Source organism: Adiantum capillus-veneris, chromosome 6, assembly GCF_014529385.1.
Source record: "Adiantum capillus-veneris isolate H3 chromosome 6, ASM1452938v2, whole genome shotgun sequence".
In the NCBI taxonomy this organism is placed as follows: Eukaryota; Viridiplantae; Streptophyta; class Polypodiopsida; order Polypodiales; family Pteridaceae; genus Adiantum; species Adiantum capillus-veneris.
In genome coordinates, this window is record NC_140936.1 from 110881085 (window position 1) to 110894350 (window position 13266).

Sequence of the window (13266 nt, forward strand, 5' to 3'; positions counted from 1 at the left end):
CTGTCACGAGACAGGCACCACATGCCAACGGAAAAGAACATACTAAACACACTTTTAGAACTTCAATAACAATTGCACTGAAAGAGATGCACGACACGAGACGAGGAGTGGAAGAGTTCCAACCCCAAAGATCACTCGCCCCAAACCTTGGCACCCCTTTCGGTATTTCTTTATATTGCTTCAACAAGGTACAACATTGGTACTCCATCCTCTGCACCTTCATATTGAAGCGCGAATGAGCGCTTGGCTCATATTTAAAGGCCCTTGGCCATGAAAAGCTTTCAAACTCAAACGCACCTGATCCCAAAAACTGCCTTTAAAAGCTGCCAACGCATTTTACGAAAATCCGTACAACTACCACGTCAACAGTGCAAAACGTGGAAATCTGTACTATTTGCCACGTGGCATTGCCAGCGCAAATCGCGAATGTCCGTACAGTTACCACATCATCATCTTCTACGCTTTTGTGTGTGTGTGTGTGTGTGTGTGTGGGGGGGGGGGGGGGGGGGGGGGTGTTCCGGCTTTAGTTTATTCTCTCTAGGTCACTTGGGCCCCATCGGACGGAGTCTCATAAGTTGGTAGGACTCCTCTTTAGTAATAGGCCACTCGGCAAGACACTGCAAGTCGGTAAAACTTCTTATGCTGCTGCTTCTAGGGTTTAGGCTTCTCAGCTAAGATCTGCAGGTTGGCTCTGTTCTTGAGTGGCTTGACATGTCAGCAATTTGTGACACATTACACCCTACAGTGGTCTCGGGCCACCAGAAGCTGAACAAATACTAAAAATATAGAAACACCAAAACTTTGCCCAGATACAAGGCTAGCAGCAACTTCCACAAATGGCACTGCGATTTATGGGCTGCCATGTGGCAGTCCATACATCTAGCCCACAGGGTTCCATGCCAGAGCTTTTGGAGGGTATTGCTTTCGGGAGACTACAGGTTTTGGGGGCGCCTATTTCGAGGGGCCAAGGCCTCTATACCAACAGATTAGCTTGGGAGCATCGCGAGAGAGAGGACCCTCACTAATTGTACCTTTATGAAGCAATCAAGAAAAAAATACCGAAAGATGCACCAGACGTTGGGGCCAGTGCATCTCGAAGCGGGACTCCACCCCTCTCTCTCTCTCTCTCTCTCTCTCTCTCTCTCTCTCTCTCTCTCTCTCTCTCTCTCTCTCTATATATATATATATATATATATATATATACACACACACACACACACATATATGTGTGCGCGCGCGCACTCGTATGCGAAAGCACAATTTTTTGATAATAAGGGTAACGAAAGTAAATGCACAGGGTAACGACACGATTCGTGAGAATTGAAGATACTTCTATTGCTAGAGATTACAAAGAGAATAAACTCGGAAATCTAGAGATGGTATTGTACAAAGACATAGTAACTAAAGGATAGTGAGCTCGCTCAAAAAACTCTCCCCCTTTACAATGAAGCAAGGCCTCCTTTATATAGAGGATTGGGCACTTGCGTGATATTTACGCGAGGCTACGTGTTACATTCTCAGGTAAAGTGCCTTTTTACAGTAGTGGGTTTTGCTAGCATCATTGCTTATCTCTCTTTATTCTTTCTGTATGACATCAGTGCTTTGGTCACTTTTTATACGAGAGAGAAGATCTGCAATATTATTTTTATTCCCGGGAATATATTCATAGGAAATATCGAAGTGATTGAGCTTGTAGGCCCATCGGTAAATTTGAGCATTCCCGACTTTACCAACATTTTTTTCTTTAAAAAATTTATCAAAGTGTTTAAGGTCACTTCGAAGCGTAAAGGGAATTCCCATAAGGAATAGGCGAAAGGATAGAACAGCATTGACTCCCGCCAACATCTCTTTTTGAATTGAATGGTACCGGATCTCTGCATCTTTGAAGCGCCCTGAAGCCCATCGGCAGATGATGAGGGTTGTTCCATTATGATCTTCGTAGAGATGCCTCCCCGTGCTTCTTCAAAGGCATCGGGATAAACCATAAGAGGTTTATCAGTAGGGATGTTAAGGGGAGGAAGATTCTGGCAAACATGCTTGATCTTCATCACTGCCTCTGATAGCTCATCAGACCAAAAGAAATTTTTACTTCTTTCAAGAGTTTTGAAGAGTAGTAAGTCCTTGGCCACTTGAGGGTACTGAGGAGCAATCCATTGCAAACATCCAATAAAGGATTGAACTTCTATGCGATCCTCGATTTGATTGGGAAAACTTTGTAGCTTGTGCAATACATGTCCTTGCATTTTAATACATCCTGCAAAAATTTTAATTCTCAAAAACTCTACCTGTGGTTTACAAAGCTCTATCTTCTTTAAGATCAGTACCAACCCTGTATAAAGAGTTGAAGGTGCTTGACATGGCTCTGGACATCTTTAGAGTAGACCAAAATGTCATCAATATAAAGAAGTAGAAATTCTTTACAATCAGCAAAGAGAATTTCTATTCGTTCCTGACAGAGAGAAGGAGCTGGCTTGAGTCCCATAGGAAGTACATTCCACTCGTACATACCTTGGGGGACAACAAAACTCGTTTTGTATCTGTCCTGAAGCTTGATCTTGAACTGCCAAAAGCCACTCTTTAGGTCAAACTTGGAAAAGACCTGACAATTCTTTATCCTTCGTAGCAATTCATCTTTTAGGGACAAAGGAAATCTTTTATGCTCCAGCCAGTCATTGATAGGTTTGTAATTAATCACCAATCTCTTTTTTCCTCTTTTTTGTTCAAAGTGATTATTTACATAAAAGACCTGACATGCGAATTCATTGTTGGATGGAGCAATTAAGCCATCTGCAAGAAGACGATCAATCTCTTCATGGCATAACTTAGTATCTGCTAGAGACATACCAGGATGTGTAGCTTTAAGCCATGTCGGCTTAGAATCTCCTGGCAGAGAGATCCAATATTCTTCTCTGTCCAAAAGGCTAGTGGGTTGTCACTCGTTTGTTGTGCCAATTGAGCAGCAATAAGCTCAAGTTGTTTGGAGTATTTCTTTCTTTCATCAACAAACCATTGTAAAAACCCCTCATTTTTGTGTGGATTTGGTAGCATAGGAACTACTCCCCCCCGTAAAAAAGATCCATGTAGCTTGGTGAGGACAATATAAGAAAGACCATTCAGAGAGAATTGAATAGAAGCATCAGGATGAATGGTGTATGGGGTAATCTGGGAAATCAGATCAGCACCAAGGGTAAGGTCTGTATTAGGATGAGGATGTAAATATAAATAAATTTGCATCTTGGCATTCCCTAAGGCCAGCTTACAGAGAACAATTTTGTTGATTCGACCCTTTGAATTATCAGTATATGAAACACTGATTCTATAAGCCAAGCTTTGGACAAGGTGTGTTGAAACCAATGCTTGGTTGATATATGAAATAACAGAGCCAGAATCCCAAAGAGCATCTAATTGAAAGGATTATTCTTGAGGAAATTTAATCCATACCTCATAATAGTATGCTCTGTTGTAGGCTGGATTGAATTGAAGGATATGGCATCCATTAATATTGCGTTCAGGGATCCATTTAGCTGTTGATTCATTGGCAATCTGTGCTACTGCAGCGAGTTCGAACAAATGTTGAACCATCCCATAGACTTGATATAATTTGGCTTCAGTGGCTGCAAGTTGTGATTGAACAGATAGCATGGGACTCAAGCCAGCTCCTTCTCTTTGTCAGGAATGAATAGAAATTCTCTTTGCTGACTGTAAAGAATTTCTACTTCTTTATATTGATGACATTTTGGTCTACTCTAAAGATGTTCAGAGCCATGTCAAGCACCTTTAACTCTTTATACAGGGTTGGTACTGAGCTTAAAGAAGATAGAGCTTCGTAAACCACAGGTAGAGTTTTTGAGAATTAAAATTTATGCAGGATGTATTAAAATGCAAGGACATGTATTGCACAAGCTACAAAGTTTTCCCAATCAAATCAAGGATCGCATAGAAGTTCAATCCTTTATTGGATGTTTGCAATGGATTGCTCCTCAGTACCCTCAAGTGGCCAAGGACTTACTACCCTTCAAAACTCTTGAAAGAAGTAAAAAATTCTTTTGGTCCGATGAGCTATCACAGGCAATGATGAAGATCAAGCATGTTTGCCAGAATTTTCCTCCCCTTAACATCCCTACTGATAAACCTCTTATGATTTATTCTGATGCCTCTGAAGAAGCAAGGGGAGGCATTCTCTGCGAAGATCATAATGGAACCCCAATCATCTGCCGGTGGGCTTCAGGGCGCTTCAAAGATGCAGAGATCCGGTACCATTCAATTCAAAAAGAGCTGTTGGCGGGAGTCAATGTTGTTCTATCCTTTCGCCTATTCCTTATGAGAATTCCCTTTACGCTTCGAAGTGACCTTAAACACTTTGATAAATTTTCAAAAGAAAAGAATGTTTGTAAAGTCGGGAATGTTCGAATTTACCGATGGACCTACAAGCTCAGTCACTTCGATATTTCCTATTTCTCGGGAATAAAAATAATATTGGAGATCTTCTCTCTCGTATAAAATATGATCAAAGCACTGATGTCATATAGAAAGAATAACGAGAGATCACCAATGATGCAAGCAAAACCCACTAATGTAAAAAGACACTTTACCTAAGAATGTAACACGTAGCCTCGCGTAAATATCACGCAAGTGCCTAATCCTCTATATAAAGGAAGCCTTGCTTCATTGTGAAGGGAGAGAGTTTTTTGAGCGAGCTCACTATCCTTTAGTTACTATCTCTTTGTACAATTACCATCTCCAGATTTTCGAGTTTATACTCTTTGTAATCTCCAGCAATAGAAGTATCTTCAGTTCTCACGAACCGTGTCGTTACCCTGTGGATTTACTGTCATTACCCTTACTGTCAGAAAATTGTGCTTCCGCCCTAAATTGGTATCGTATATGTCATACTTATTACCCCGAACGGGAATGGGGCCAGACAGTCGATTAAAGTAAGGCTTGAACTACCTCCATTCAGCTTATCCCAAATAAACTCCTAAACAACCGAAAAACTGTTCTCAAATATGCCCCCAAACCTGCCCTCAAACTGCATGAAATATGTTCCTCAAACAACCCCAAATCTGCCCCCAAAAGCCTACCTTTACCCGTTCCGCCCCGCATTTCACCGTTCCGCCTTATGTTCCTCCCGTTCTGGAACACCGTTCCGGTTACACCCCGTTCCGAAACGACGTTCCGTTTTCGACTCCATTTCGGGAACGAGACTCGTCCGGAACGCCGTTTCGGAACGTTTGGGCTGTGTTCCGCCCGTTCCCTGTTCCATTGATATATATGTGTGTGTGTGTAGTTTCAAGTTCTGTTATTCCAATTTTCTCACGTGTTGGTATTGATTTCACGCTTGGAGTGTCCAAGCTTGTTACACCCCCTCTCAAGCGTCCTCCTCTACTCATTCTACTTGCAAGTTTTGCAAGTGGTGCGCTGCCCTAGGCCCGTACAATAGGCTGCTCTAGTTCGGAGGCTGATTCGGTGGAGTTTTGTCGCAGTAGATCCGAGATCCAGTGGCTTCCCATGTTCAAGAGGAGGTTTGCTCGCAGTGGCAGTCTTGATTGCTATCCAATTCACCTTTTCCGTTGCACCTTTGACAGTCTTACCATCTCCTTCTCTTCTTGCTTGAACATCTAAGATAAACAGACTAATTGATTGGTTGATCAAACAGTGTTACAATGGACTCCTCATATAGGAGACGAAGACCAATCATGAATATACATCTTTAAATTTTAGGGTAATAGACACATAGTTTCAATAAAGAGTTGCAACCAATTGACGAAGGCGCGCAACTGATCGACGAAGGGACATAGTCGATGGATGAAGAGACAGATCCTTTCTGCAAAAGTCATGTCCACTCCAGGATAGGGGTCTCGTTATGTGGTCATATACTCAATCTACTTCCATGCTGAACTACAAACTTAGAAAAAAAGGGATAGCAATAACGAAAAAGTGACAAAGTGACATAGAAGAATTTTTGAGTTGTAAGTATGCAAAGCATGACCACCCTATTCATCTGCTTCACATCCTACCAAAGGCATCAATCAAACAACTGGATGGCCAGCATGATTGCTCTAAAAGCATACAACATCACAACCCTCCCCCTCCCCACAACGGAAAAGGAAAAGAACTAGCAATTTCAGCAGAAGTCTTTTGCTAAAAGCATACCAGTTGCACTATGAGAAAGATGGAGATAATGTCTCGGGTGACGAAGAAACGAAACTTTAGTGTTCGCCATTTTCTATCAGCTGGAACTTGAACTCTTATGTGATACAATGCCTTACAAGTAGTACAATGGGCGAATGCAAAACCTTCCTGCAAATACATGGAGTATAGTCATGAGATTTTATGCAGAGCTACAGTTACAAAGATATACCTAAAATTTTCCAAAGACTGACTACAAGATTAAAGAACCAACCTTAACGGATCTCCAGTGATCCAAACAATCCCGGTGCACATACTTTGCAGACCCTTTACATTTACAAGGCGCAATGAAGTCTCTTCCTGCAAACATACAAGTTCTACGATTACCATTTTCTGGCCTTGGTAACATTGCTATGCAGAATCATTGTGGCATACAGATTTTCATAGATGAATTATCAGCCTCTCTCTCTCTCTCTCTCTCTCTCTCTCTCTCTCTCTCTCTCTCTCGCACATGCACACACGCACACTTTCTGTTGCAGAGATTCTTAAACCGGAAAAACCAACACAAACGAATGCACAACTTTTGTTGTGAGTGCGCGCACACACACAGGTTGCATGTAAAAGGAACGCAGACCGTCTGTTTCGAGGCAAATCCGACACTGAGGCTGCTCGCCAGGTCCAGCTTCGAGGTCAATGTGATCGCGGGCAAGGGGAGCAATGGCAGGCGGCGAGGAGATGAGGAGGGGATCGCGCTCAGAGATGGAAACACCAGACGATGATGTCTCGCTCAAGCCCTTCTCCTCGTCCATTGGGATGAGCTGCTCTCACTCTCTCTCTCTCTCTCTCTCTCTCTCGGTTCACATTTCAAAGTCAATAAATAGCACACGAAAACTGTTCAACGCTAAAACGTTTACATTGGCCCGCCAAAGGTGATGGCCATAGGCTAGTGTAGTTTTGGCCTGATAAAATTACGCAAAAACTAGTCTTGCTGGGTGGGCCTTGCTATATAACATCTATAGAATAATCATGCAGCGCACGCCAATTGCAATCGAATCCAACTCATTGAAGTACTGCAGGACATTAGAAGCCACTACTGAAGGACATTTATATTGTTACCCGCGTTCATCTTCATTTCAACTTTTGTAATGTCAGTTTGATTGTACAACTTATTCAAGGCGAGGTTGTTATAGTGTTGGACGTCTCATCTGTGAGTACATATTAATTATCATAGTAGAGTTGTTGATGTAGTCATGCACATGAGCTTCATCTATAATACATCCACCCAAGGTACAACTGATCTCATCTATGGCTAGTTTTCTTTCACAATTGATCGTCAAGAACTAAAGCAATTCAGGGTCCGTTGCATGTCTTACAAAGCATAACATCTTCTACAAAGTTACAAGTAGCCAGTGGACCGAGCTTGTGGTATGGCATGTGTTACAAAGCTCCCGTGCATGACTACAAACTGGGGATAGTTGGGCAAGATCACCCAACAAGAGAACATATTTGTTGTTGAAAGGATCTGCCAATGTACTGCTTGTTACATTTTCTCTTACTATAAGGTCAAAAGTCGCTTGGGTTAACATGGATAGCTCATCTATAATTATAATATCTGCCTCTTTTATGTCCAAATAACACTTATTCGTCCCATGAATAGAGAAGGGAGACTGTTAATTCGTAGTTGGTATCTTATACTGGTAACAGATTGTAGATGCAATGTTGTTAAGTCTTGTTGATGCCACTCCGATGGCAAAGCACCCAACAATAATACAGAAGTCAAGACAGCAGGAGTGTATATTTCATTTGTGTGTCGATCTCGTTTATCGCTATATATGTGAGGTATGCCGTCGTGCAAGAAGGACATATTTCTAGATTGTGAGCAAAGATGTGACATTGCATGCTCCAATCTTTATACAATATAGTAATTTCAAACCATGACCTAGCACATGGACGATAAGCTAGTTTCAGGTTGGTTGCATTTTGCTCCCTAGCTTATTGATGCTTGGACCGTAATCTTCTAGGTCTTGAGAACTTCATACTGACACCTAGTACAAGAGAAACGAGGACATATATAGTATGGCATCAATTATTTAGACACCTAGTATGGTATCAATTATTTAGAGCTAAAGTAAAGATGCATAAGGTAATTTCACAACTATGATACATCACATGCATTCACTACTTGTGTATTCACCATTGTGATACATCACATGCATTGGCTAGCAACCGTATGTAAAGAGTTGCGTGTATAACTAACATGTACTTGCACTAGAACAAACCTCTGCCATGGATTGATCGCACGAAATATATGATCTTTGAAGGAGTACCGGAGACCTTTCAAACCCTGGTTTCCTTATCTGTAGGCGACATCCTCCTCCCTTTGTACAGCCCACTGGCCTCTTTTTTTTTTTACTGCAGCGCGTCCCCTCTAGAACCTGCTCGCTTCTCTTCTACTCCCTTTACTCTAGAACCTCCCCTCTACTCGAATTTTTTTAATCCTCCTCGGCTTCTCGTCAACTCCTATAACGCTGTCGTCGATTGTGCTATCTTCCAGATTTTCCACATATGTCGCCAGTGTAGTCTACTTTTCTTGCAGCTCATCGATTTCGCTTCTCAAAAACAACGTTGCTTGTCTGGTCTGGCTTGGTATGTTTTTTTAACGCTACAATGAAAAGCAACGCTGGTAATTTTTTTATCAGATGACCAGGAGATGCAGCACAGTTAATTTTGATCGGATGACCAGGAGATGTGCCACGTGGTTGCCTGTGGGCTCGAAGAGCCAAAAAATGACCTTTGGCTCACCAAGTAACTAGAATCCTTCATTAGGTGTAATTGAATTTAATTGGTGTCAAGCTAACGTCAAAATTTGTTATGGGCTTTCAGTAAGTATTATTTCTGTGACTCCATCTCATCTTATTATGTGCATTCATGTCATTCATATTAGACTGTAATTTGTGGTTGTCATTTCTGCATTTGACAAGAGTATACATCCTTGAACAAGACGCTTGTATAGAGAGAGAGAGAGAGAGAGAGAGAGAGAGAGAGAGATTTTGCTTTGTTTTCATGAAAGAATGTTTACCTTGTTTTTGACTTGATACTATGTTTAATAAGTTGCGGTCACGATGTCGTAGTTTTGAAATGTCCACCTCTCGCAGAAGAACCATAAGAAGGGTTAGAATAGATTAGCAGAATCATTTGTGAAATGATTTTTTTATTAAATGTTGTCCTCCTTTAGAAATTTAGAAAAAAAAAATTGCATAGAGAAGTTTGCACAATCCTTCACAATTTTTATAATATGTGGGAACATGCCATTCCCATGGAAAAATGATGTTTTCGATGTATTTGGTTCATTGTCTTGTCACTAATGAGCAAAGGATGTTACCATATACATGTGGTAGTGATGTGTGTGAACACACTAGGACCACCGGGGCATTTTTTCCCTCTTAGGAGGTTTTTTCCCCTGAGCATTGTACATACGCCCATCACTCTAGGGCTATCTATCTTTCCATTGCACACTAAGTTATACTCTCTCTATTGTGTGCCTTGAGCTTCCTTCGTCTTCTCCAAGCTGTGTGTGTGTGTTTCTCTGCAACCCTAATTCCAACAATTGGTATCAGAGCAGGTTGCGTCCTCCCGAGCTTAGTCGCCAGCTGCTCCAGTACTACACGCCTGCTCACTTTCTCCGATTTCAGTGAGCTTTGGCGAGCGTTCGCAGGTCAACAAATACTTCGAGTGAGCTCGAAGAGCTCGGTCTACTCAGAATTTTGATTTGGGCTCATTTCGGCCTCCGTTTCCACTACAGGCAGTACTGCACAGGCTATTTCGTCATGTTAACCCTCACGGCTCACGGACACCCTATTACCTACGACGGACGTTGTAACCTACGGCGGACATTGTATTATTTATTTGGTAGAGTCAAGTACCGGGCTTGTTGGTCCAATAGGAAAAGGGTAAGAGTGATCGTCGATGAGAGGCACACTCTAACTGGAACATTCAAGGGATTAGTTGGCTAAGCATGGGCGCCCAAGTGTGAATGGGGCGAGCTCATATAAAAGTCAACTAAACCTAAAATTCACTTATTCTCTCATTTGTGCAATAGAAGAGTGCTCTTGCTCCATCTCCATCTCCATCTTCTTCTTCTTCACCTCCTTGTGTGTGTGTGTGTGTGTATGTGTGTGTGTGTGTGTGTGTGTGTGTGTGTGTGTGTGTGAGAGAGAGAGAGAGTGTGTGTGTGGGCGATTGAGCATTACGAAGTCACGACGGCGGCGAAGCGGCGGCTCCTTTTGCTTCGCGGCGAGGAATCCTCCACGAAGCAAGCATAGAGCGGTGAGTGACACACCATCGCCTTCTTTGAGCTTACTAGTTTAGGCTTGTTGTGTGCTTGGAGCCATTTGTGGCTCACACACGGTGTATCGGCAAGTTCCTTGCATTGACACGTGCGACATATGCGCACATTTTTGGCGCCGCTGTCTGGGAATGCCATACATGAAGCTCGAGTAGCACTCTGTACTTCTCCGTGGTGCAATTTCTATTGTAGGAAAGGTAAGGAAGGAGTGTGTGTGTGTTGAGAAGAGGGATTTGGTGTTATACTGTGTGTTTTTTTTTGTTAATGGATTTTTCAAAGGTTCTGTGTTTATTCTCTGTGTATTAAGGTAGTTAGTTTTCTTTGTTAATAGAGATTTCAAAGGTTCTGTGTTTATTCTCTGTGTATTAAGGTAGTTAGTTTTTTGTGTACAGTAAGTAGGAAGTAGATTAATGAAAGTTAATAGAGTGTGTTAGTGTGTAAGAGTAAGTGTATTAGTTAGAAGTAGGTAGATAGAGTGTGTGTGTGCTCTCGCGCAGGCCGCGACGACCTTATACTTAAAAAAATAAAATAAAAAAAATAAAGGTAGGATCGAGATCGGGAATTTCTCCCAGATCCAAGCCCAGACGTAAGCCCAAGCTCACGCTCAGGCCTCGGCCTCAGTCGCCTTTAAAAAAAATGAATTTTAGCTTCACACGTAGCGAAAAATTGATTTTTTTGAGGACCAACGGAACGTCAGATGCCCGAAAATTGTGTTGTAAAGCACACAGCGACCCTTTAAGTGATACGCTTGTTTCGAGCTATCACACACCTCAATCAAAAAAATCAAACATTAAAAAATAAATTCAAAAAACATCAAAAACAAGAAAAAATCAAGTAGAAAACGGGGTGCAAAACACCCACAAAACAAAGCAAGTAACCTTTGAGGGTACTTGCCGACACTTGTAAGGCACCCAAAGCACATGTATCTACGCTCTGGTCGTGTGCTAGAGTCCGAACAACTAGCTAGTGCTTCGATTTACGGGGGTACTCACTATCCTTCCACGCTAGGGTCTATGCCCTCGGCGGGGACCCAAGGTAGTGCAACCCAAGACCCAAATATAGTGGCTAGCGACTCTTCCTTTGACTACGATATTATGGAAGAGCATCTTACACAAAGCCCCGGGGGAACGAATGAAACCGTACCTAGCTGGGCCCAACAACCTGGAACTAGTGTTTTTAGCCGTTTGATGGAAACTTTTAGTAGAGCTACGCGCTCTAAACCTACAGCTAGTGAAGTAAACGAAGGGGGTGGGGAAGTAGAATCACCATTCACATCTCCTGTAGACCCCACACTCCCTCAGAGTGTCCACGTGGACATTCTACCTACCTCATTTAATGAGGGCCCTACAGAGCTACCACCTTCCAAAGTCGCCTCTAAGGTAGCGGTGACTAAAAGTCAAAACACGGGAAGCAACATTGCATCCACCTCACGGAAACCCTCTAGTACACCAAGTTTGGACGGGGTATTTCTCAATGAAAATTGGGAATATGACCTACACACGGAGACTTTGACCGACCTATACATGGGCTACACATACCATGTGGGTTGGTTAGAAGTTGTACAATCTACATCTAGTGCCACTAGTCTAGAGGAACAACAACACATGATCTGCAATGCCATCCATAGGATTATCCAGTCCGAGAGGCAAAATCGAGGAATAAACATACCTTCGACGGGTCCTATGCGATTTTTAGACACGGGCAAAGGGAAACAATCCACTCTATCACAAATGGAGACTCCCCCAGTGAGTCCCATCGATCCCCCATATATTGTTTCGCCAGGGGTCTCAATGCAATCTGAGCCCACAAGTGATAGCTTTACTTTTCCAAGTCTAGCTCATCTTTCCCTGGATGACACCACGGATACCATGCCTACCCCAATGATGGGCATGCCAAGAAACACACCATGGACCTCATTTGTTAGTAAAGCACCGCTACATGGTAGCTCAATGCTTGCAATAGTACCTACAAGTGCGAACCAATCGTATGCACCTATGGGTCCACGTACTCCTGTAGTCCCTACCCCTCCCATTGTTTCAACTCCCTATGCTCCACAACCACAATACACAAGTTCTTATTCCCATGGGACTATACCGGCTAGCATTAGCATGTCACATCCGACGTCTGCTATGCCTAGGGCCACTCATATGAACTATGGACCACCACATGGCACAACATCGTACCCAACGTGGAACCCAAGGGCTTCCTATGCGCCAAGCCCAATGCCAATACCTACTCCACATGTAGTCTCTGGAGCGCCTTCACCCACGGTGCCTGCTCACTTAGGTGACTTGGCAACATTTGCTCAAGCTATTGGTCGATCTATTGTTGAGAATATGCGTAACACGCCTGATAGAGAGTCTAGAAGTAAGGCAGTACAAATAGCCAAGCTCACACAAAAATTTAGTGGAGACGGGGATGTGAGAAAGCATATCGAAGTGTTTGAACAAATATGCGATTCTCTAGGAGAACACAATGACCTACATAAGAGCAATGCTTTAAGCCTAACCTTAAGTGGAAAGGCTGGGGATTGGTATAGAACCCTAAGGGTGGAAGAAACAATGATTTACCCTACTCTTAGGAGATTGTTCTTAAAAGAATACATACGAGAGGGAGTGCTTTGGGGTGTAGCCTCTCAGCTCCAGAAAGCCCAACAAGAGGAAGGAGAGTCGGTGAGAGACTTTATAGTCGCTTGAAGCATTTGAATTCTCGTTGTAATCCAAATGAGTGCTTCAACAATAACCAATTGCTTGATAGATTCATTAGGGGGTTACGACATGAGGATATCTACA

At 42.7% G+C, this 13266-nt stretch overlaps 1 protein-coding gene across 2 annotated transcripts in view; it reads right to left on the reverse strand.

Moving 5' to 3' along the window:
- Positions 1-6994, reverse strand: part of LOC147456085 (RING/FYVE/PHD zinc finger superfamily protein) — a 30241-nt gene extending 23247 nt beyond the window's left edge. The window contains exons 1-3 of one of the 2 annotated variants that reach the window (XM_086514648.1): positions 6764-6994; positions 6404-6489; positions 6154-6300 (exon numbers count right to left, since the gene is read on the reverse strand). In XM_086514648.1, coding sequence (XP_086370774.1) covers positions 6154-6300; positions 6404-6489; positions 6764-6938 — 408 coding nt within the window. In that variant the 5' untranslated portion in view covers positions 6939-6994. The remainder of the gene's footprint in view (positions 1-6153; positions 6301-6403; positions 6490-6763) is intronic. The other variant, XM_086514649.1, reaches the window with a different exon arrangement.
- Positions 6995-13266: the final 6272 nt, after the last annotated feature.